The 26,047-nt window shown below is 40.5% G+C and overlaps 1 protein-coding gene across 22 annotated transcripts in view; it reads right to left on the bottom strand.

Moving 5' to 3' along the window:
- The window catches only part of KIF1B (kinesin family member 1B), an 82,486-nt gene that overhangs the window by 34,225 nt on the left and 22,214 nt on the right, over nt 1-26,047 (bottom strand). For 6 of the 22 annotated variants that reach the window (XM_042032209.1, XM_042032224.1, XM_042032215.1 and 3 more), the window contains exons 7-22: nt 25,276-25,387; nt 25,072-25,149; nt 24,822-24,887; nt 24,050-24,067; nt 23,819-23,894; nt 23,441-23,519; nt 23,008-23,150; nt 21,874-21,915; nt 19,281-19,492; nt 18,176-18,255; nt 17,748-17,823; nt 15,293-15,372; nt 13,812-13,918; nt 13,276-13,359; nt 11,514-11,694; nt 11,080-11,152 (exon numbers count right to left, since the gene is read on the bottom strand). In XM_042032209.1, the coding sequence (XP_041888143.1) occupies nt 11,080-11,152; nt 11,514-11,694; nt 13,276-13,359; nt 13,812-13,918; nt 15,293-15,372; nt 17,748-17,823; nt 18,176-18,255; nt 19,281-19,492; nt 21,874-21,915; nt 23,008-23,150; nt 23,441-23,519; nt 23,819-23,894; nt 24,050-24,067; nt 24,822-24,887; nt 25,072-25,149; nt 25,276-25,387 (1,507 nt within the window). Of the gene's footprint in view, nt 1-1,988; nt 6,934-11,079; nt 11,153-11,513; nt 11,695-13,275; nt 13,360-13,811; nt 13,919-15,292; nt 15,373-15,864; nt 15,928-16,838; nt 16,902-17,747; nt 17,824-18,175; nt 18,256-19,280; nt 19,493-21,873; nt 21,916-23,007; nt 23,151-23,440; nt 23,520-23,818; nt 23,895-24,049; nt 24,068-24,821; nt 24,888-25,071; nt 25,150-25,275; nt 25,388-26,047 lie in introns of those variants that run through there. The other 16 variants (XM_042032203.1, XM_042032205.1, XM_042032211.1 and 13 more) reach the window with 11 other exon arrangements.

Raw genomic sequence — 26,047 nt, 5'->3', positions numbered from 1 at the left:
TACACCTCCAGAACACTCCTTTAGGCTCTTAAGTAATATTTTCTGAACGTAGCATTAACAAACAGTAGCTGTGTCCTTAGAAAGCGCAGGATTTTCAACACCATGAATTCAAAGCAAACTGAACTCCAAGACAAATGGCCTTCCCATGATGGCTGCACTTTAATTTTCCAATTTCCTCTTGAATATTTTATTTGGCTAAAATGCTCCTTCTTCATTTGTTTCTGCTCCATTCACCGTAAGTTGGCTACTTACTTAACACAGCAAGTAACCTCAGCCCAGCAGCATAAGAACAGCAAACAAAACAAATATATATCCTTTCTTTTGATATTCATTCTGAAATTCTTAAAGCGTCACCAAAATTCTATTCTAGACTTCGTGAGAAGTCTCAGACTTATCCACCCTTCTGAAACGCCCAGCATACTCCTGAAATTTTTTTAACATAAAGGCACTTTCTCTGATTTTTTCCCCCCATTCCATGCAGATAATGCTACTACACTTGAAACCAAGATAAAACTGGTCAGATGCAAAGTGACACGAATAAGCTTCTCTCACTTGCAAGGAAAGGCAAAATAATTTCTTTGCCTGTAGTCTGAAGTCAATAATGTCATTTCGAGCAGCTAGATTGTAGAAATGGAAAGCTCTTAGAGTAGTGTTTTAATAGAATCTTTTCAGATTCTTTTGCAGAAACTGAAAAGCTACAGAGGGAAGGGCCAAAAATCAGGAGCATTCCACTGCAAAAATTCAACATGAAAAAAACAGGCACATTAAATTAAATTCACAAAGACCTGCTTCTTGTCTTCCCTATTGTCAGACTTGTGAGCCAAGTATCTTCTGTACACTTAAATACTGAGACACATAAATGCTTAACATAAGCAGACACTGTTTATTAACTCCACACCAACAAATATTATTTTAAAAACAAACTAAAATAATTGAAGTTTGCTTTCCCATAACGAAAAAAATAGCTACTATTTCCCTAAGCAGGACTAAGGTTGTCTCTTGGCACTCGGTACTGGGTAGTATTCTAAAATAATTGGCACTGAGCAAGAGCTGAGGCTGAATTTTGGGTGGCTTCACCCAGAAGCTGCACTGACTGCAAGGGGTTGGTTTGCTGTACGGAGAGACTGGTCAGCTGTCCAGGCCGGCTTTTCCAGGTCTGCCTGGTGAGAGCACACACACAATGGTTCGTACCAATTAAAGGTGCCTCAACTGCTAGAAAAGGTAAAAACTGTACCTAGAAGCTGCCCCGGGGTCCCTGCCCAGATGTTGTTGTACAGCTTCAGGATGGATGGTTTCACAAGCTCCATCAATGTGGAAGAAGGGAATGCAAAGTTTATTTTGCCCAGGGGCATGGAAATATCTAAAGCCACAACAACCACAGATTTGGAGGGGTTGGGGGGGGAGTTGGGGGGTAGGCAAGGAAGGAAAAGACCCCAATCAACCAACAAACCTACACTCCTACACACTCAGACTAGACAAAGCTTTTAAGACCAGACTGGACCAGTTAAAGCAGAACACTGCACCACAACAACTGAGACGTGATGTCTGCCAAGGTACTGCTGTGTGTGACTCTCCCCTGTATTTGAGGTGCACAGAAAAGTCCATTTCTTTTGCCTTCAATGAGCAAATAAATGGAGAACAGCCACCTCTGTGTTTTCTTCCAGAATTTCGATAAACAGCACACAAGATGGTACAATGGGACAGCACTGAAGAGGGGAATGGCTTATAGCTCCTTGTGCCATAAAAAGCTCTTGTTTTCTTTTATATTGAATTTAAATAAGCTGTCTGAGAGTAGACACAAATCTGCTTTGCTGCTTTCCACATAACAGCAGAAACACCAGGGTGGATAAACTTACAAGAATCAGATTGAGGAACAATTAAAAAAACCTTTTTAACTCTGCTGGAACAATCCCAACCCCAAAATAAATAAAAGCAGGACAAGCCTGCAGCCAAGTTTCATTTCCATTTCACTGAGACAAGTCTGACACTTACAAGAGTATTTCATAGTTTATTGAAAGAGCACTTGTTACAATACAAACCAGTTCTGCTTTTCACAAGGCAGAAACTTGCTCTTAAGACAATCCAAAACAATAGACAGATCTGAAAATCCCATTTAATTCAAAGGCAGCTCACTGCTTTCTTTACAGTACAAACCGTTACACAGCATAGATTTCTCATGTGGCAGCTCCTGAAGAGATTCAATGGGAAGTATCCAAGAAAAATTTCAACATATAAAAAACAAATTTCAACATATAAAGGACACAGTGAGGGAGATACTGAAACTATGCTGAATGTACTGATAAAAATAGCATCCTCTAATTTGACAGAACCCTAAATTCAGATTACTTGAGGAAGGATGCTGGAGTCAATCTGAGTGAGGAGCATTAGTGATGTGCATTTGACCCCACCCCCCAAAACCAGTGTCCCAGTGAGTCCTACAGGACCTTTGAGAAGCCATCATGAAGGCACAGGTGGATCCAAGCCAGCTGTCAAAGCACAGCACAGCAGCACTTGGCAAAGGCAACTGAACTTAGTAAAAGAGCACTTCCACCACGGATGCCACATTTCCATTAACCTGAAAGCCTTTTCACACAGACATCTATGGAAGCAGCTGTCTCACTGTTCATTAACTCCATTAAGAGAGGATTTGGAGAGTTGTGTGTACTTCTGAATAGTGCAAGGAAATCCACAGTTCTCACACTGCTTCCCTTATCAGATGAAGCACTGCACTGCAATTATTATCAAATTCTTAAATATCCTCCTAAAAATCAGGAAAAAAGCTGCTTCCTTGAAGCAGACTGGACTCCATTCTGACACTGACTGTCCTTTTCCTGTTCTGTCAAATCATACAGCAGAACAGGCAGGGTTGTTCTTCTAGTGCTGTACTAAAACTGGGGTAAGACAGACTGATGGCAACCTATTGCTCACCAGCACCACCCAGGCATTTAGTGAGTTCTCCTCAGAGTTTTAAGCTGATGGAATTTGCACAAACGTTTTAGTGTTTATCATTGAGATATCAAGTAGCAGGAGTTTTAGTCTCATGTCAGTACACATAGTTCCACAGACCTCAGAATTACTCCATGCTCAATCACGTGGTGATTTCATACAGGCAGCCACAACCCTCCAAAACACAGGACACGAGATGGAATTACTTCAGGCTTCTCCCACGACCTATCCCATGCAGACTAACCCTGTTTGGCTCACGTATTCCTATGGAATTGAGAGGGTTTTCCCAAGCACGCATTTTTAACAGAGTCCAAGCCTTTTTGAGGATATATAAGAACTCATTATGCTTGACATGCACAAAACAGAAGTGCAATGCACCACTGAAACAGGATTCTAAAATAAAGATAACAGCAAAACATTACTTGCAGCCCAAAATTTTGCAATTCAGACTCAAGCTCGAAGAAAGTGTTGCTCATCTACAAGCCTCCTCCTCTTTAAGAATCAAGACATTTTTGGAAATGATACTTTATTTCCTTTGTTCAAGTAGGCCACAGCATGAGACAAATGGAAGTTACAAAGCCAGATCTGGACACAAAATTAAACGTGCCATAAAGTAAAACTCCCAAGTAATCAGACCAGTTTGTTCTTTTAGGAGCTGGAGGACTGACTTTGTGTCTCCTACAGCAGAGGCCACTATCCCATCAGTGATACATGAGACGACAATTAAGAGCTGACACTTGATTAATTGATATGTAAATGGTGCGTGTGTTGCAACAGCACCTACAACATGCTCAGCAGAGGCAGGGGAAAAGTAGGATAGGACAAAAAAAAGATATGGAAAATAAGCTTAAGGTACTTGCCACTCACTTACAGCTATGCTGAGCCACACACAAGTAACAATTACCAGTAGGGCTTATATTTTATAAAAAAATAAGCAACCTCAAGTAAATTCAGGATACTTGTGCAAAACAGCACAAATACACTGCAAAGTGCACCTACCTTACCAAATGTGGTACAGTGGCCAATTTTGTTTTTAAAATTTTATTCAAGTTAAATTTAAAAGCAAAATAAGTCCTCAAATATTTCTATTGGCTTGCAATTAAGGCCACAGATTTTCAAAAGTAAGAGCAACTTTGTCTTGCACTTTTGGAAACTCAGAAAAAACGTCCTGTATCTTTAAGATTGGGACTCTCCAACTGAGACAACACCCCAAAGCCTATTCCTTAATCACTAGTTTTTCAGTAATTTGCTTGAAACAATCAGAAGCAGGAATTGCAAGCCTTTGTGTTACAGCAAATCGCCTGCAAGTACAAACCCCTTGAGAGCAAAACAGATATGAAAGATTTTAACTTGCATTTTGAGTGTGAGGAGAAGGAAAATGAATCTTATTTTCTCCTCAAGGCAACCTTCTCCTTTATTAAATGAGTCTTGAATTCAAGTTTAATCCAAGACCAGAGGCACTAACATGAGGTATCACATTAAGATGAAACAGTTCAATTCTCCCATCTCACAGGAGAATTCAGCCAACACAAAGTAGTGATTTATAAATCTTCCTAAGAATAACTATTTCAAGAACATCTCCCAGACTCATGCCCGAGAAAGATGAAAACATAAAATAAAAGAATTAGCTTTTTGAGTGCACCAGAGTGTTGAAAAATCCTAGTTCCTTTCCACAATCTCAGTATAATAATTAAAAACTATTATATTTAGAGATACAATGGGAATTAGAAAAAGCTTATTTCCAAAGAATTGCTTCAGCATTATATATATATTCTGACATAAAATTCCATTCAGGCTGGTTTAACTGTCACAGCAATTTCATACCAATAATTATGAACTTAAGCAGAAGAAGAGACATCTACTCAGGGAGTGTGACCCAATAGCTCTTCTTAATTTCTTTATAAAAAAGCGACACATACCTTGTCAGCCGACAACTTTTGGTTTATAGATTATTATTATTATTATTGCTATTAAAAATTGAGTTAAGAGTGGAAAACATTGTTCTGAAGAACCAGATCCATTTAAAAACAGATGGTCAGTTTCCTTATTGCTAAGAAAAAGGTCACAAGAAACATTCAATGCTAGAAACTAAATTCCTCTTTTGATTGTCTACATAAAACACAGGAGGAAGGTAGCACTTGGTAAGTTCCAGACAATATTTTCAGCATTAGAAAAATACTTCAAGACACACACACACACACACAAAAAAACTTGGTAAATGAGCTAGTGGGAAGTTCTCCCCTCCACCTCCCTCCCTCCAAGTCTTCTAGTCTATGAAAAAAAGTTCTTACAATTTTTCAGAATATTCTTCCAAGGGATGCTGTTAAAACTGCAAGGAAAGTCACATGCAAAGTGCCCGGGCCGCAGGGCCGGTACCTGGTGTTTGTGTGTCGGGCCTCCAAAGCAAACCCGAGCCCCAGGCGAGGCCAATCCTGGCTGCTCCTGAGCCGTCAGCCAGGACTGCCCCCGTGCCCTCCTGGCCCAGCCTGCCCTGGGCACTGCTCATACTGTGGTTTCTCTGCCCGCTTTGAGGTTGGGAGCTGAGAACTGGCGCCTCATGCGCGGGGGCGTCACAAACTGGTTGTGGTGGTTGGGCCGGTCCGTCAGTTTTGGGGGGGTGCCCTCGGCGCTGCCGCAGCCGTAGGGCTGCCGGTGCTGGTGGATGTGGCGCTTCTGCTGGAAGCTCTGCAGCTCCGGGTTCTGCTGCGCGCCCGCCGAGTGCAGCGACTCCGACGAGCCCGACGCCTGGCGCCGCAGGCTTTTCTGGGAGCCGCTATTGAGGGAATTGCTCCTCCAGCGCAGCTGGGGCGCCGGCTGCTGCTGGCTGCTGGGCTGCGGCGGCGTGCCCAGCTGCTGCCGGTTAATTTGGATATTATCTTGACTCCTCTGCGGGCCATAAAGATTCCATAGCTGCTGCGCATCCTTAGAAGCAGCTTTGCTTTCTTTCTCTTTGCCTTCATCTTTGTTCTTGTCATCTTCTTTCGGAATTCTAACCTCAATAACTTCATCCTCGGTGATAATGATGTGGGTGCCTGGACTCCACGAGTTCCTGTGTTTGGGATTGCTTTTGAAAGGAAACCGGGGTTTGCGATTTTCAGGTGGAATAAACCGGTGAGGCATATTCTGTCGACGAAGCTGTTTTGCTATTTCCTGCTGCTGCAGATTTTTAAATCGAATCTGTTCTTGCCTCATCCAACGTAAACGCCCACGTCTGAAAGCTGGATCACCTGCCATTAACTGGGACACACGCTCCTCCTTAGCAAGATCATCATTCTCACTTCTCTTTGCCTCATCTGTGGGCTTCTTATCCACATCCACTGCACTGGCAGAGTTTGGAGACTTAGCATTAGCTACAGCTGACTGAGCTTTGTCTGGAGACCCTATCAGGGGTAAAACTTTCTCCATTTTTAGCATTTTATTTCTGAGAACTTTGATCTCTTCATCCTTCATGTTGTTCTGCTTCTTTACTTCTTGCAAAATATCTTCCAATTTGTCTATATGCACCTTTAGGTCATCCACATCAGTTATTCCTTTACCATTGGCCATTACATCTTCAATCTTTTCATCTCCAACTCCTACTGTATCCCAGACATCACGAGCGACAGCTCGCCATGATTCGCGCTCGTTTGGGTCTTTTTTCCCATACATGGCACAAAGCTCTTTCATTTTAACAATGGCCAGAGCCTCAATCTCCTGCCTACTGTGCCTGAAGTCATTGAGTGCTACCTCATAGCATATCTCCTTCACAGCCTGAATCTTTAGGTCTGAGATGGTGACCCATTTGGAGTCTTTGCTAAGGCGTCGGCGTTGGGGTATCTGGTACATTTTAATAGGTTCTCGTTTCTTCCCACTGCTGGGGAGGCCACACTTTTTTACAATGGTTTGGAGCTTGCTGGGGGGCAGCTTCTCTCTCAGGGAAGTGATCAGTCTCCAACTCTCCTCACACGATCTCTTGTCCGAATCATCCCCACTATCAGAGTCTGCATCCTTTGGAAAAACAAAAATCAAGAAGTGGCCCCAAAATAACCAAAATTAAAATTGTAAGAAAATGGAAAAGCTAAACAAGAAGTAGCAGGCAAAGAAAACTAAATCAAAAATCAAAATAGAACAAGTGATAAGGAAGTCCCTGAAGACTGAGTGTTAGGGCATTAAAATGTATCTTCAAGAGTCATGGACTGTCAAAATTGGAGCTCTTCACTAAATAAAGTTTAACATTATATTTAAAAGTCTTGTCATCTCAAAATAGCTGATAATCTAAACTCTTCCCTCCCAAACCCTTCCAAAATCTTTAAAAAGAGCAACTAAAACCAAGTTCCTGATTTTAAATCTTAAAACCAAGTGTAAACTGCACTTCACACATGCTACAAAGACATGCAAATCCCCGCCACACACATTTGCCTTGGTGACTGCTGTTGCTTCTTTCAGCAAATCCTCCCCAGGAAGGTGAGCACAACAGCCATCATAGAAGATGTCATGAGCAGCCAGAGTAAGTCGGGTTAACACTGGTTAGTAACGTTGCACGTGGTTGCAGGGATGCTCAAGTTTAGAATCCACTTCACTACAATAGCAGCCAGAGAAGTGTTAGACGATAAGAAAAAATGAAACAGAAGCAGCCGAAAGGTTCAATGTTAAAAGGACTGTAAGTGCCACTATGACAGATGAAGACAGTGGTTCATACTCCAAGACTTGCTACAAGCTAAAAGGATATCCAGAATCAGAGTTTCAGAGGTGGGTTGTGGTTTGTTTGGTTGTTTTTTTTTTCCATTTGGCACCTTGTTGCTTAGTTTAAAGAAAAAACCCCATTAGCAGTCTTGTCTGTCCGAAGAATGAGTTTCAGCAGAATGCAGAGTAATGACTTTCTGGTTTTAATTGTTTTAATACGAATTCTCTATTTGATATCCTTGATTTGTCTTCTTCTCAAACCCTAGAGCCTGGAGCTTCCACACACTTGCTAAGCATTATGCGTTTTGCTTCTTCATTACAAGTTTTCCACCTTTTGCTAAATGATTTTTAATGAGCAGTGCTTCAGATTTCCATATGCTAGGAATGTCTGTTCAGATAAACTGCCACCAAAAGTTAAGGATATCCATCATTGCTTACTGCAACCACGAATTAAAATCAGACCACTTTTCTTTAAAGGATTATTAAGACATCTCTTTAACAAGCAAAAAGTCCTATGTATTAATGTGATCCAAACATCTTCAACACAACTGTCAGTGTCTAATGCACCTCTAACTAACACCCCTGTTTTTCGCATGGAGATTTATAATACATGAGAAACCAGGAACAGTAACAGCCACTTACTCTAAAACCAAAGGAAACCCAGGTCATTGAGTCAGCACCAAAGGTTCCGAGAGTTTAGACTTCGGGTAGGTGACCACGAAGAATGGGGAATACAACATAACTTGGGGGCAGTTATGAAAGGGGGTAAAGGAAACACTGTTCTGCCCTACGGTCAAGATTCACATTATATGAGCTTCTTGTGACTTAATGTAGTTTTAAGAATAGTATTAGAAAATCAACTTCTAGTTTAGGTCAAAATATAAGAAAAACACTGGTTTAGAAACAGAATACAAACTCTTTGTGAGTTTACAGCTGACAAAATTTGTGGCCTAAGGAAGTAGCAACTACCAAACTGCAGGTTGCAGTAGAAACCAAGGGCTCCCTGGAGGAAGCCCCTGTGCAGTCGGGCCACTCAGGGATACGACCAGGAAGGCAGAACATGAACTACTCCAACATTAAGTCACAAGTTCCACAGGACTCTGACAGTTACAAAACTACCACAGAACTACTTATGGGTAAAGCATGTCTTGGTATCAAAAGCTGATGAAGAGACACTGAGTCATTGCCCTGTGTGCACTCAGAGGTTACCCAGACCAATTAGTACAGCTATACACCCACATTCCAATATCAACTGGTCACTGCAGAGGCATTATGACCAAGAAAGCCAGGAAGGCCATTTTATCTCTATGAAACACGTTTTCACATTCAATTTGTAAAATGGAGAACAACTACTTCTATTCCCTAGTAATACTAGCAAGGCAAAGATATTTTAGTTGGTAATTTTGGGGGACAAAAGCTATTGTTTATTTTTTTGTACAACACATCTAACAAATAAACACCCAAATTGGTTGGAATCTCAGCATAAAACCAAAACAATCTGGTAAACAGGATTAGCTAGCTTCTTGTATTTGAGATTATACTCCAGTTTAGACCAAGAAGAATCGTTATATCTCAGTATCAGTCTTACACAGCACTAAGTTAGAGAGCCTGACGTTGCAGCTGGATATGGCAGCAATGTAAATACTTTTAAGGTACACAAGCTGAAATGCACTCCCAGCTTTCCCACTCGTTATTCAGCTATGGCTGTATGGATGCACTAATCCTGTCCATTCCAGGCTCTGCATACAGCAACGCAGAAATCATGAGCTGTGTCAACAAGTTTTGCTGTCACCTGAAATACTCTTACTGAGCACTGTGGTAAGCAGGATACTGCTCACTGACCAAGGATCTCATTTGATACAATCCCTTACAACTAGGAAAGGTATCCTTCAGGAATTGCTGAGGCATGTAGGGTAGTATTGCACCTTTGTCCACTAACTGAAACCAGCAAGAACAAAACAAACTTGAAGAAACCAGCATCTTTATTACTATATTAACCACTCCACTCTCTGAAGAATTTTCCCTTAATCTGAAGTATTTGGGGAAACAAATTCCCTTCACAACACTTTTTAAATGCAGCCTTATTGGAAGCGGCTTCCCAGACAGCCAATTTCACATCTTTAATTCATACAATAGCTCAGCTTGTGCCTGTCAGCTAAAATTTAAGAGAGGGAATTCCATTACTTGCATCTCATTTGACACATTGCCAAAAGTTACTCAATACTCAAACTATTTTTATTTTCACATTTTTACTGTACTACTTTTTTGCTACCCAAATTTTAACTATAAAATTCCAGAAATGGAACATTACATCAGTCACACTTAAACATTTTTTCTGAACTAAGGGTTGCCTTGGTCAAAGTCTGCAGCCACTCCTCTCCATCCAAGCAATTAGCCCCTTGTGATGAATTAATTAGAGATGCAGAAGTCTCTAAGTGTGTAATAGAAATTTAAAAAAAAAAAAAAATTACGTAGCTTCTTCCAATGGAAGCCACAGTACTTTGCTCCATTCTGGCTTGGGGAGAAGGGCAAGAGCTTTACAGTTCAAAGCCCAGCATGCATTTAACCCACAGTTTTCAGTGGTCTCCATCTCATACTACAAACACGAATCATGAGTTTGAAATTTTTATCAGAATTCTGGCACAACTACATTTGTGTTCTGGCTAAAGACAACCAGCTAAAGCACAATCAGGAGACTCAGGTTTCTTAAGGAAATCTAGATTTCATTCCTGGGTTTGGCCTTGTTTTTCAAGTTCACAGGGTGTTTGAAGACTGCATCCACTTCTATTTGTAATGCACTTCAGAGATATTTGTTGTGAGAAGACTGAAGTCTTCCTATATCAGACTTAATTTATCAGACATCCTATTTGAGAAATATGTGGAGTGGTGGAATTCCCAGTGCTCTGAATAAGTTAACACACTGCTCCCTACTCAGAACCCCACCATTGGCTTCTGTACCACTAAGACCCTCACAAGGAACTCCATGCAGGGGAGGGAGAAGGGTTAAAACATGCACAATGCAGCAACATTTTCAGACATCATTCAAAAAATAAACCTAGTGTATATCAATGTTCTAGGAATCTCTTTGGCAGCATGAAATTAGTACGTTCTGGTGATCCAAGACAAAAATAAAGGCAAACATCCCAAGGAGTAGCTGTTTAGGCTATTAAAAAGGAACTTCAAAAAACACAGAGCACAAAAATGCCCTTCTTTCAGGTTAACTTGCAAGAAATCTGATCTATCCCAACAAGAATTGATTAAAGCCTCTTCACTGTCAATCACAATCTCTGAATTAACCTGAAGGAGCTCACTCACACTGCTAATAATTCACTGTAGACACAAAGAATTTGAAAGCAAAGGGAGAACTGCATTGTGCAGACAACCCAAGCAGGTTTCCTAAACTTTCAGACAAGCAAGGACAGGAATTACTGTTTGCCAGAGGTATAGCTAATCAGAAGCAAGGACACATACCAGTCTTTGCTGCTCCAACAAGAGATCAGCTTCCTCCTTCTCTTTCTTATACAAAATCTCCATTTCTTGTAATCTGAAGACGAACAGAAGAACAGAAGTAGTCAGAGGTCATTAGTCTCATGTTGGTGTTAACTCTACACGCACAGTCCCCTGAACTACAGTTACAAAAGTCATTGCCCTTAAAAGGAACTGTTCTCTGTTTAGTCATGTCCCTGCAAGCTGCATTTCAGCCCTTACCAAAAGGTCTGCAGCGTTAGTGGCAGGTGCTTACCGGTGATCTGTAAAGGAGTTGGAGCACTGAAACACTACAGTAAACTAAGGAGGAAGTTTTCTGAACTTCCACAAGGGGTAGCGGAGATGCTGAGTGGCAGAACCCAGTAAACTACTGCTGACTCTTCCTTGTTTCAGGTAGAAATTTTCAATTATTTTATTACCTTTTCTCCATCTCCTGTTTCATGTCAATGCCCTGCTTCTCCAGAAGCTCCCTCTGAGCAAATGTCCAGTCAACTGGCTCTGAGGGAGTCTCAGCTGATGGTGTTTTCTCTCTTTCTGCTCGTGCTTGCTCTGGGTGGTTGAATCTGAAGACATGATTTTTACCCATGATGATACGATTTCCTAGAAATAGGAACAGAAGTTTAACTCTTTCAGGCAAGGATTCCAAACCACTGATAAACATTATTATTTGTCCCATTTATCCTGTAGGTGACAGCATAAGAAAAGATTGCCCTATAAGGATTTCTGTGCACATTCAAGGGAAGTTGGTGACAAGAAATGAGAGTGCCTGTGTTGTACAGAACAGTCACAGTACTTTTAGAGGACATCATCACCCTCAGGTGTCCAATGTAATATCCCAGCAGAATTTATAACAAATTAAAGGAAAAACCTGACAGAGGGACCAACAGCTGCAGTAAATCAAACACACCACTACCTCCCATTCCCTTCCTCCACTGACACTGCCAAAACAGAGGCAAAACCCACTTCAGCACTTCAGCAGAATTTTCAGCTTAGAAAAGCCGGACTTCAAACACTGGAACACATGGTGCTTACTCTTCTTTAAAATGTGGTTTAAATCTATTGATTCTATTTTATCCCACTATTCAGTGGGATCTAGGGAAGAATTTTACAACTTCTTTTACACTAATGTCAAAAGAGCTAAAAAAAAAAAAAAATCTAATACTGTTAAGTCTTCTGGCTAAATTCTAGAGTTATCAAATGTCCACAAAGCCTGAGACATGTGCGTGTCAGAAGAGAGTGAAATGCCTCTGCTCTTCCAGAGAATGTAATAATGGAGTTGAAATTTTAACCAGGCATTCTAGTAAATATATCTCCAAAGTAACCAAAATTGTCCTTATCAATACATTACTAAATTAGAGACTCTTAAAGATGTCAGAGACCAAGTCTACATTCTTCCAGTAACTCAACTGTCTAGATGCAAAAGAAAAGGGGAAAAAACATACTTTTAAAAATAGAAAATAATTACTAAACTGTCAAGTCATGGTATTCAATATGAACCATATACAGGTACAGAACAGCAAAAACTGTTCTTTTGTTTCGTTGTACTGAAGTCACTGCACTTGATTCCATGATAATACTCACCTACAACATGGTACAAAGAACTCAGAAGCAGGTTTTGTTTGCTTGGTTTTAGGTGTTTTTTACCAGTAGAAAAATGGGGGAGGGACGCAGAAAGCATCATAAGATGTTTGAAAGATACAGATTAAACTCCACAATTTAGGGAAGTAATTCTCTCTAATTCTTTCCCCTCATGCCTTTCTAAGGGAATGTAGGGGACTGAGTGGGAAATCTAACGAGAGCAAAGAGAAGCTGCTGTACTCCTGCAGAGGGTCGTATCTTAGCTTTGCCACAAAACTGGGAATTTTCCATCAGTGGCTGACAGTCTGCTCTGTCCCACTGAGACTGCCAAGGGCAATGGGCCTGGGCAAGAAGGTATTTGAATAATCTCAGGCTGAGCAGCAGGACAAGCAGGGTGCTGCGTGGCAGTGAATATTTAAGTACACTTAGATCTAGTGCAGCAAAGGATGAAAGAAAACAAACTGCAGCTGACAGAAGAATGGTACCAACTTCTGTTTAAATGCTACACTCCAGAAAGGTGACACTGTCCCTAAACAGCACCCAGCATTCCGTATATATGATATATAGAGAGTCTACCAAAAAATCGGTGGTAACATTTCTTACCTGAGCGCAACTGCACAGGCTGCACAACCCTCTTGCCATTCACGTAGGTTTCTGATCGTTCACAAGGCTCCAAAGTAACAATAACTACAAAGAAAACATTGATGAGTGAGACTTTGGAGAGTCCTGTAGAGGAACAGAAGTGGGCAAGCCCCAGAGGCCTCTCATTTTCTGCTTATGTTCATACTAACACCAAAGAAGTGAATCACCCTTGGGTGTCATGTTGCTTAAAAGTAAAAACCCACGAGGACCCTACTGACTTCTCCACATACTGCAGTTAGAAACTACTTTTTTTTCATGTTTATAGTTAACCAGGGTCAGAATTTACCTGTTACACTGGCTGCAGCCTGCAATTTGAAGCTATTATCACATAAACAAATTTTATTTTCTTTCCTGAAGACTTGAGAAAACAACAAGTCAAAACTGATCCTTTCCTTGAGGTCAGAAAACTTTCAAATCACGGGATTCCCTGGCCAGCTATCAAAGTGAAAGAAAGTGAAGGACTCAGCAATGCCTTGTTAGGAGAAGTAGATTTTTACCTTCACCATTGTTGTTCCTCTCACTTCGGAAGATGCAGTGCTCTTCCTTGATATGAGCCCCACTCAATACGATGTCTTGCCTCCGCTCAGCGTCAGCTTGGCCAACCCTGGGTCCAACAAAAGATTTTTCAAGAGCAAATCAGACACCTTCTACAACTCTGCATTGAACAATACAGCCCAGAAATAGCCAGGAAAAAGTCTGAACTATTAAGAGTACCCTTGAAATGTAAAGGTTTGAACCAGTGCTTAATTCTGCACTGCAGAGAACCTGCCTGTTCTGCCATGAATTGAAGGATGACAGCTTTGCAAAAGAAAAGTTTTCTCTCCCTTAAAACATGTCGCTTGGGGAACTGAAATGTTAAGTACCTCCAAGTTAAATGCAATTCCTTCCCTCTTGCGAATCCCTTCTCCTTTTCAAAAGGGATGCAGAGGGGGGAAAAAACCCTGCCAAGAACTTCCAGTGGTGCGTTAGCTGGCAGACAGAAACCATCCCTCCCAATGATCACCATCTGCACTTGAACTAAGGAGCACAAATGGCTCAGGAGGCTCTTGCTGAATAATTTCATGCCACAAGCAGTTTCATGCAGCATCCTGACAGTGAGGTTGGCTGTACCCCCGTAGCACAAAGATGTATGTCCATTCCAAACCCAAGTGCCTGAGCAATTCTAGGTACACACAAACTTAATTTCCAATCCTAATGTTTATGAACTTGCTCTACTTATTAATTTACACATTTCTGATGTCAGTGAGCTAGGCCCAAAACTTATAATGACTTCTTAAGCCCTAAGCTATTCTAGTCATCATTCTGTGCTGAATTCTCTACAATTTGATACTCCTTTCAGAGGGCTTAATGTACATTATAGTACCATATGCCAGCCCCTGTCTGTGTACTCTCCTCCATTTGTTCCCCAGGAATATACAAACTAAGCAACCAAACACAATTTTTGGTGCTCCAAAAATAATAAAAATCACCTCTCTCCTTCCAGCTGTCTTGACAACAAGTTTTGGAATAAAATCCATTTTTAATTCAAAGTCTGGCAATTAAATTTTATCTCATATCTGTGAATGCAGAACACATTAATTGTACAATGGCATGAATAACAATTTATTTAAATAATTAAGCTAACACTCAGCCATATTCCAGTTGCTATGGTTTTCGATCCTGCACCCATCAAAATCTCTCAGGCATTTAGTTTTACTAAAAATGTAAGAGGGGATGTCATGCTTTCTTTTACTGCCCAGGTGTAATAGCAATTTCTTAAAGCTGAGTGACTGCACATGTTAGTTTTAAAACACCAAGCCAAATTAAAAGAAATTGCATTTCTGCACTCTTTTCCACCTACAGCAATCTCATGTTTCATTTGTACCTGCAACTTGAACAGCTCAAGGCACAATTATTATTTAAACTCATGGTGTCTCCAGCATGGGGATTTAAGCAAGCAAAGAAGGCAACTCCAGAGTGTGTCAGCACCAACTCTCACCTTGTAATGCCATCTTTGATGTAGTATAGCAGACATTCAGACATGAGTGGATCTTCATTAAGGTTTACGAGATGAGGAGTCTGAAGCAACAAAGAGAAAAAGTTAATTAGGAACTGAGGTCTTGCTTTCAGGCTCCTTCCTGCAGCTGTGGAGGGTGTGCATTAATCCAGCAGTTTTGCCACGTGTATCAAGATTCTTCCATAATGGATTTGTCCAAACATAACTTCTTAAAGTATTGCAGAGCATCACAAAGTCCCAGCAAAATACAGCTCAGATTGCTTAGTTAGCCAAAACACCAATCCATAGAAGGAAGAAAGGCTTCAGCTGAAGAAAAAAAGTCCTTATAAAGTCTCCATAAACTTTGATAAGAGAAGTCCAAAGGAAGCAGAAAAGGTTGCTTCAGTAAAATTTTGAAACTCATATGGAATCAACTTTTGGCTTTTCTACACAGGTCAGGTGCTTATTTGGCAAAGTCTGTAAACATCAAAACAAAATCTAAAACTACCAACAGCTAAGAAGCTCTTCATCTAAACTTCTTCTAAATTTAAATCCACTACAGTTACTAAACCAACCTTCTTTGGTGAAAAAACCCCATTGGAATCAGCAAACAAGTCACAAGGCCTTGGTGTGAAAATCTAGCCAGTGAGATGGCAGTAAGCACAAGCACAAAAGACAAGGCAAAAATGGTTAAACATAATTAAAGCAGAGAGATGATAAAAGAGAAATAAAATTGTTAATAAGCCACTTGTCCCTTTGTTATCCTCAAACAGAATAAATTTAGGAAAAAGAAATAAATTTGGCTCGGATTCCTTGGGAACACTATTTCCATCAACTTATCTTAGATACAAAGAAGTTTACTTATGAGAGATTTTAACAGCACTCAGTTTACAGAAGCTCAAAAATTACTGGATGTTCACAAAGAATTTGTCTTTGAACGAAGAACTCTGATTGTCAATTGCCCAATGGAAGATTCAATTCTAAGCACAGAAAGGGGGAGAAAGAAAGACAAGCTTTTTCACCCCTAAAAATCCAGGGGTGACCTAAAACTGCAGCTGAAGGTGTTCAATGCTGTCATCGCTGTTCACTGCACGAATCAGCACCTGGAGCTGTATAAAGCTCTTTGATCAAGAGAAAAATGGAGAGAAATCAAATCCCAGACATAGCCAACTGCTGTAACACCACTACAACTTGCACCACCAGAATACTTTGTAAGAAATAAAGCTCCACAGCTTGAGAGATGCTGCTGGCACACCCAACTATTCACTCACTGCGTGAGATCTGATGAGATACCCATTGGTACCTCAGAAGTGTAAAGTCTTTATAAAAAACACTTCACATTTTCTATCTAAGTTCTCATCTCCTAAACTTTCACAACAGCCACAGTTACTAGAAGGAGAACTAATGGAACTGCAAGGATAGCAAGGAACAGAAGCAGACAGGAGTAGGTTCGGAGTTTAACTTCTCCTAATAAATCCTATATGGGTAAAAATAAATACTATCTAATACCAGAGCAACTATTTTATCCAGATGGCATTTATACACAAACCTGATCAGCTGAAAATGCACCAAAAGAATCATCAAAAAGAGCTGATGGCCTCTGAGGAAAAATCTAAAAGGAGATGAGGATCCATAATGTAAGAGAAAGAAACGTAAAGAACACGCAATGAATCAGCGTCTTTACAAACCTCAGGCACTCCTGGAGTAGCTGCCAAAAGGAAATCTGAATTCTACCAACTCCAAGCATCACAGTCAAACACTATGCTAAATGAAGGATTAAACATTTTAACCAGTTCTGGGGTTCTACATTTCTGTGCAGTGCCTCTGAATAGGTCCCTGCTTAACCCTAGATCAAGTTTATTACACACTTGCACACTAAAATATTACCCATGCTGCTTGTTCATAGACTTCTAAGATAAAAGAAAGTAGGTTCTTTTCCTTGTACTTCTATAATTCTGCTTTACCAGCAGAGATAGCTTCTTCATTAACCTAATTATTTTACAGTTACAGCACTGATTTATGCCCTTTTCCTGCACAGTTCTGCTTCTTTCAAATTTCAGAAAATAGAAGTAATGACAAGTACTGAAAGAAATATTCCCCTGCATCCCCTATGTTCAGTGGTTCATTAGATCACCATCCCTTTTTCCAAGCAGAAGAATTAACAAACAATTCAAGGAAGAGCATCTAAACAAGCCTTAAAACTTCTCTGTATATCTCAAAGAAGAACAGGTAGAGCACACAAAGGTCACACACAGCAACTGCAGAAAATAGCAACAAAATTAAGACACAGCACCTTCTGATTTGCTACTGAATCAAGAAACAAAAGGAGCTGCAAAACTTCTGGTTGCAGCACAGGATCTTCTAAAGGAAGATATAAAACAGTTCAACTCTCATCACCCTCCTCTCACGTGAATTAGCCTTTTGGAGACATCATGCAACAGTTAGTAATTTTCTCTACCTTTTTGGGTGAGAAGACTCCCAGTGTTCCTCCATCTTCCCGAATGGCAACTCCCATTTCTGCCAACAATGCCTCCCTGAGAGAGAAAAACAAGATATTGACCCCATTTTAGGCTTCTTAGACAAGTACGGTCCAATGAAAGCCAGGTAATTAATATATTAGACTGTCACCACCTCAGAGCACAACAGGGCAAGCTGGTAAACTTTAGTCTGAGAGTGGCCTACAGAACAGCAACTTTTAACTGTGAGAAGTCCAGGAAAGAGCAGGACTTTCCTCCAGCATCGCCCCTGCTGTTCCACATCTAACACAAGGGTCAGCAGAACTATCCCTAACATTATTCTGCTGCTCCACTGCTTTTGAACAGAGGAACTTTCTCCATTTTCCACTTTCCAGAGACCATCCATATTACAGCACTTCTGATTCCTGACCTTTCCATCCTAATGGCCTCTGTTTTCCTCAGTTTCTCTTCCCATGTTTCATTCAGCTCTGCAATGATCTTCTCAGATTCCTGTGTGAAAATACCAAAAGCTATTTTACAATTCTTCCCAAAGTTCTTCACCTAATACACAAAGCAATTGAAGTTTGTGCTCTGTTCAGGCCTCAAATTAATTTCACGTATAAAAAGCATTCTTAGTACCTTAAAACTCTTACTCGTTTCCCTTAATTTTTAAAAGGGTAGCTAGTCCTGAAGGCAAGCTGAGAAGAAAAGACGACTTCACATCTAACCACAGCCAGACTTTATTTTGAACCACCTAAACTTGTTTCCCCTTTTTTTTTTTTAAATCTGATTTACAGACATTATTCAGTAACTGAATGCCAAGGAAATGCAGAGACCACATTGTTATTCCCATAGCAACAGCGGGTTTCCAACAGGAAAGGGATATGCAGTGTGTGTTCAGCCCTGTCTGATGGACAAACATGAGAATGTAGCAGAGATTCAACACAGCCAGCTCTCCCCACTCCTCCACCCATGGACATTGGGGGGGGCTTTCATAAAAATCAAGAAATACTTCACTGTGATGCACTTCTGCTGTGGTTCAGTTCTGTGCAGCACCGGGACAAGGCTGCCTTTGTCTGGATCAAACATGCCATTCTGTGCTTCACATTTTAATCTGTGGGGGCTGGGCGAAGACAACAGTGGCAGGATTATTCTTCCTCCTTTTTTTCAGCTTTGGGGTAATTTGGTTTTCTGAAAGCTGAGTGCATTTGCAAGTCAGACTTGGCTCCCACTAGTGCTGACCAGGCCTCTAAGTCTACATTTATGATCAAATTTTCCATAACTACCACTGCATCAGAGGACCCGTAAATAAGAATCAAGAATTTAATTTATAATTTAGTTGTAGCTCAAGGCTACAATTAAACCTAAATAATCCTAACAGGAAAGGCTGTGCATGGACCCAGTTTCTAGCCCACTGCAGTTAAGTGCCTTTTTTAAGGTGCAAGTGCGTTTCAGACAATTTCTACAGACACAGCATATATTTATGAAGGGAACTTCTCTCAGGTTCACTATTCTTCAGCCTCCTTAATACCTACCTTCAAACGTTCAATGGCCTCTTCTCCTCCAGGTGTTGACATGATTCTTTCCTGTATACTGGACACAGATGTTAAGCCCACCTGACTACTGAGAGAGCAGGAGGATGGAGATGCAGTGAGGGACCCCATGGAGGCTGTGGAAAAATTGCCAGGACGTTGATTCTCGGAGGCTAGCAAGTATCTATGCTTATTGTTCTGAAAATCTTTCAGATCTGAGAGAGAGACACACAGAGAGGGAAGGCAGGAAGATGGGAGAAAGGAAAACAGGAGGGAAGGAGGGAAGGAGGGAAATACCAGTGTAAGAGGAAAGCATTTAAGCAGCAACAAGGCAAGTTTTGTAATTTTTAGATGGCAGTTCTGAAACAAATCTTTCAATACTAGCAATCATAACATAATAACTCAGCTCAGACCCTGAAGTTCACTAGGAAGGACTGCATGATAAACCTTTCTAAACAAAAAAGCTTGAAAAAATAAACTACACATCAGCAAAAAGCAACCATCCTAGACCTCCCTGAACACTAAGCTGAGCACCCTGAAGCTCAGAGCAGGACCAGATTGAGATCCTCATGACACTAACGACATTTTGGGCTGAAGTCTGAGACACCAACCCCTTAAACTCAGGAAAACATTCTCTTCCAGAGCCCTTTAATGTGAAATGACGATTAAGTAAATCTTTACCACAGCAGTGGTTCTGCTGCCAAAGCACCCAGACCACAAAAAGAACTTCCTCTCCTTAAATTCTCACCAGAGAGGATGTGAATCACCTGTCAGTGCATGACAGGGACGAGAGAACATAAGTCCACAACAACAACATTATGCTGCTTCTTGACCTTCCTTACCTGAATAAAAATGGAAATCTAACAGATCTGATCAGCGAAATATCTGATAAGGGTCTTATACTTCAGAAGGTGCTTCAAAGCCTTTTGGCTGTTAGTCTGAATTAGAAAGGCCTTTTAAAAACCTACAAAATTTAGTAAGGTAGCTTTTGTAGCCTGAAAACCTGCAGGCCTGAAAGCCAGAGAACAAGAAAAGCTGCCTGAATGATTTAAGAACAAATATACAATGAAAATTTATATTAATTTAACTGGGCTTCTTGGATATGTCTGTAAACCATATCCTCAGAATAATCACACACCGAAAGAAAAATCTCCTAACATGAAAATATCAGATAACTGAATAGCTCAGTTTTAATAACTTAGTATTTTAAAATATAATTTCAAAGACAAATCCTTTTTAAAAAGTCACTTCAGGAAAGAAACAGATCAAATCAGACCCTGCAAGTTATAAACAGGGGCATCACACGTACAAAAACGAGATGCTCGCCCAGACATTGCATAAATTTCCCTGTCCTCCTACATCTCCTCTACTCTGCCCCTGAACAATCCTGCCATTGTCAGCCTTATGCCCTAGTTCACTCCATGCTCAACCTGCTGTTTCAGCCTCATGGAACTGATGATTGCCCCGAGCCAGTTTGAAAACCACCATCTGCAAATACGGGAGGCAGGACTGGGAGTTTCACAGAAGAAAAGCAGGTTAAGGGAAGGGAATGCTGCCAGGATGAGGAAAGCAGGCATGACAGAGCAGGGATGAAGTCTCAAAAGGCCATGCACTCCTGAAGAGAAAGGAAGTGGCACTTGCAATAGCTCCACAGTCACTGTGACCACAGAGAACCAGAACCCTCAGGACCATGCACGCTGCTCCTGGAGCCGCAGCTCCTACACCACGACATGTGCACACGTTGGAAGCAGCATCAGAATGTCAGACAGGCCAGGATGAGTCTTTACACCACCAGTAGCTTCAATTTTAGGAAATTTCAGACAGATCTCCTTCAGCTGATATTGAGTGAGGGTGAAAAAGACTGACTGAGAGAGTTTTAAAAGTCTACCAACCCAAAATCTACATGGAGCACATTTCGCTTACAATGGACTACATATATTCCCCTTTCATAGAAGCAAACACCAAGAGAAATAAAATGCTCTCTGCTGACTGGTTTTAGCCCTATTAAGTTAATCACCTGCAACCAAGTATTTCTGACCTCAAAAAAAGAGAGCTTCATGAATATGTCTGGCTTCTTTCTTTTTTTTTTTTTTTTTTTTTTTTTTTTTTTTTTTTTTTTTTTTTTTGGTAAGACTATACAAAATAAATACATTGCAGTGTCCAGGAGGAACTGGAAATACTTATCTTGAGTTCATCAACTGACACATTTAAAACAAATACTTCAAAGTGGAAAAGAGCTGCTAAAATGCCAGGAAAGCCATGTGAGCAGGAACTGAGTAACTGGGAAAAGATTTGAGAGAAAGATTTTCTAGTTCAAATCTAAACCGTGCGCTGTCATGAAAACACACTGGAGAACTGCCACTCTCCCTTCTGCCAGAAAGGAACAATGAACATACGTTGCACTTTAAACTTTGCACTTTTTTTTGATTGTGGACTCAATCTAAGAAGTGCTGGTGATGCTGGTTTTCATGAACCTGCACTGCATTCCAGTGAGTGTTCTGTCTGGGATTTCCCTGTGAGAAATGCTGGCATGCAAAGCTCTGTTAAAAGCTGACCCAGAGAAAGCAGGTTAAAAAGAGAACCACACAATACACACATTTGCCTCCACTTCCAGAGTATTCATCTCCCATTGGATCAACTGAAAGGAAGCAGGAGGGAAAATACAAGAAGGATCAAAATTGAAGGTTCACTAGTGACATAGGAAGGGAAGAGAATACTACTTGATATTTAAAGAAACAAACCACAGTTTTCAGTAACACAGTTTTTTCAGTTAGGATTTAGAACCAAAACCCACAGACTGTAACGAGCATGAAAACACTTGTATTTCATTGTCTTCTGGCCCCATTCTCTTGAAAACAAGCAAACAAAGAGGTAAACACATGTCACATGTCTTTAAGTAGTCTGTGACTAAGTCAGGACTTCTGCTTCACAGACAAAAAGGTCTGAAAAATCAGAAACCGGTGCAACACTTTTTTTTTTAAGTCAAAGAAGCTTTTAATCCACTGGAATACGTCCTGTGCTTTTATGGGCATTTCCTTCACAAGGAATTAAACCACTGTTCATATTACAGAAGAATGTAGCAGCTAGAATTTCAGTTCATCTGTCTTGCTTGGAATGAGGACAAGGAAATTGGGCACAAGTGTGTTCTAGTGCTTTAAGAGGTTGCTGGCAAAGCAAATCAGTACAACACTGCTCTGCCAACCTAACTCAAAATCTCCCAAAATGATTGATTAGTTATTCACAAGCAGCTGTTGCATAGATATTTCAAGATGACAAACGATTTGTCACTCACTGTCTAACATTAGCCATTGTTTTCTTTTGTGAATGAGGATGGCACTGAAGCCAGGTATTAACCAATAACCTTAACCCTTTAAGGAGGAAGCAAAGCTAACTTTTTTCTCAGTATGAAATTGAGTTTCTGTATCTCAGCTCTTTTATTGGCAGCCAGACAAAAAGTCCTCCATAACTCACCAGAGCAACTCCTGAATGTGTAAGTTCTATTACGCAAAAGAATCTCTACAATAATAGGAAATTCAAACTCCCTATTTTTCCTTAAGAGTTTGAAGGTGGCTTGTCAACTCCACAGACAAACCTAAGACGGTCGAAACTTAAATATCAGCACCTATATTTAAATTCTGTGTTTTAAATCCCTTTCTCTCACAGGCTCAGGTCTCCCTCCTCTGCTAGAGAGGCCAAGCCCAGGATGCTGAGGTGTGTTTAATCCACTTACTGTCAATAATATCTCCCAGCCCCTGAGCACGCAGGAGATCCTTAAGCCTTGTCACCTCCTCTTTCAGCTCCCGCACCAGCTTGGCGTTAGGATCTTCATTGATAACAGCATTGCATTTAATCTGCTTTGCACGATCAGCATATCTGGAACCAGACCAGAACAATGAAACCTTACCACAAACATAGAACTGCTTATACGCAGCTTATATACAACACAGGAATGCAGCAACATAGAAGACATTTAGCTTGCACCTGTATGTCAGAAGAGTAGGCAATAAATCCCTGCTTCCTCTGCAGGGTAATGGAGTTCTTGCCAGTAGAGTCTTCTTCCCCACAGACAAGCTCAATTTGTAATAACCCAAAGGTGTGAAGGACAAAGTATGGCCATTAGAGCAAACAGTTACTCGTACCCATCCCAGAGGAAGAGAAAGTACCTTAAAGTGCTCAAAGTTTCATCGTAGTTTATGTCTGCTGGACTGAGAGCAGCAACCATTGCAGTTCTGGAGTTCCCACCTATAGTGAACAGGCAAGATTTTAGATGAACTACAGTGCACACTCCAGGCACTACCTACCTACCAAATATCAGTGTTTTCAATAAACTACAGAATTCAACTAAATTCTACAATTCTAAGAAACATACAAAAACCACAGGAAAGAGTTATAGCATTAACACAAGGTGGAACTATGACAACTCAGATTTGGCTACTAAAGATATTTAACTTCATACTCAATACAAATTTAAGTGAGTTAAAAGCAGTCAAGAAATTCAGTGAGACTTTCTTTCCATATTGTCACAGACAAATCAGCCATACCTAGATTTTCTCGAAGAAGCCACGTTAATACAGAATCCCTGTAGGGTATAAAGTCTGTCTTCTTCTTTTTTTTGCTCTACAAAGAAACAACACAATATGAAAAATAGGAAGGTTTTTCTGTGTAATAACACCTTCCTGACATTTAAATTCTGTATTCTAACAGCATTCCAAGCAGCAAACCTTACACTCAGGCAAAGACACCAATATCTACTCCTACTCAGACCATCATACCTTGCTGGTGCAGTTATCCTAAGTTGAAAGCATTAAGGAAAAAGGAAGAAGATACAAGATGAGCTTCTTAACAGATTTATACATTGTTTCCATGTTAGACAGTACGTCCTTTCCTTGAGAAGTCAAATGAAGGAGAACCTCTTCAATCGAAAAAAATAATCTGAAAAGCACTTAAGCATATTCAACCTGTCCAAGGTGTTAACTCACTTTCAAAAGGAACAACCATCATTTATTTGTTTTGTTTGTTTGGGGTTTTTTTTAATAGTAGTTGAGTACAAAAAATAAAAGACAAAGTACTTTTCTAAACCCACAACATTTTGCTTGGATCAATATATGCTCACTTAAGACATTATTAAGTCTTGCCATTGCAAAGAAAGCCAGTGAATCAAATTATTGCACTGGTGTTTCTAGAGATTTTAACAACAAAGCTGTAGTTAAGTTTTCTAAAATTATTCCTTCAAGTAAAAATAAAATTACGGCACTGAAGGTCTAAAAACTTGCTATGTGAACAGGTCTTCTACATAAACACAGGCTTCTTTTGCAAGGTTTCTTCACAGTTAAACAAACCAATGCTTCAATCTGTTGACAGCCTGTGTGACACCCACAGAATAGCATCAACTCTATTAATCTATCAAAATACACACAGCTAACAGGGCTGAGAATACAGGGCTTGCAAGCACAGCAAATGATTCTGCTGTACTCCATGGATTTTACTGTTTCCATTTGATCAGCTATGCAAAGGTTGTTGCAGGCAAGGAAATGCTCTACTTACCACTTCAGCCAATGCTGAAATAACTTTGCCCAGAGTTGTGAGAGACTTGTTTATATTTGCTCCTTCCTGAGAAAACAGAAATCAGTATTATGTAGTAATTAAAACTGTCCAACCATGAATCTCTGTAGTCTTCAGGTTTGCAACTATTTTTTCCTTACTTGTAACTTATTATTTGTCCAGCAAAGACTCCACGTGATGCTTGTGCCCCCACTTCCCGTTCCTTCCCCAGCACCCCCCCACGGCCCCGTACCTTTAACCGGGTTCCTTTGGCACCGGTGGAGTCAGCTCGCTCACTCCCAGCGAGATCCACAAGGCTGATCTTGCTGACCTGAAGAGAGAAAGCACATGAATAGGAGAATTAGATCTTGGTGAATTACAGCAAGAACAGAACTACAAAGTCACTGCATGGAAGATCAGTGAAAAACAGCCAGAAAGCCACTTATCTGTAACACACCTTCTCTGTGGAAAGGTCAGTTTCTGTGTCATGCTTCTTCTGAGTAAAGACAATTGTAAACACAGCATGAGAGCGGCTACTGGTTTCATTCATGTTGGTGGCTGCCACAGTCCTAAAATACAAACAGATAGGAGCACATTTAAGAAAGGACAATTACCTGCAGGGCTGAATGCAGCTGCAGAGGAATGCAAGCAAGAGGCTGCACAGGTGATGTGCTGCCCTGTAACCAAGACCCAGCCACACCTAATATCATTAACAAACCCTTTCATTTTTTTACTCCTGAATTACTCCCATCTTCATCACAGTTTAACCAGAGCTTTCTCAATCTGTGTACTCAGTAGTCCACCTTACATGCAAACACCCAAGAAAGACTCACATAAATGCTGCTCAAGTTTTCTCATATACTGTTAAATGGAGCCAACAGGTGACATGGGAACAATAATGAATCAGAAACTAAAGCTGGAGTGCCAACTTTAGTCCTGACCACCTGAATTAAGGAAAGAGGAGACTGTTCACATAGGTTTTTATACCAGGATAGTGACAGAGCACACAGCAAAGGCAGAAGTAAACGCCAGAATAATTATTTAGACTTCACCTCAAGTCATTATGATCTTTAAAAGTCTACACAGCAATTTCCACCACTAGTTCACCACACAAAGCAATTTCTGCTTTTAACAGCATTGATCAGTGCATATTTCAATAATACTCCTCACTTACAAGAGGTTTTTTTAAAGTGCTAATGCATAACAGTGATAAAAATATATAACACGCT

Source organism: Corvus kubaryi, unplaced genomic scaffold (genome assembly GCF_017639235.1).
Source record: "Corvus kubaryi isolate FWS band 111438036 unplaced genomic scaffold, C.kubaryi_AGA036_p1.0 37352, whole genome shotgun sequence".
Taxonomy (NCBI): domain Eukaryota; kingdom Metazoa; phylum Chordata; class Aves; order Passeriformes; family Corvidae; genus Corvus; species Corvus kubaryi.
This window is presented reverse-complemented; position numbering and strand designations above follow the sequence as displayed.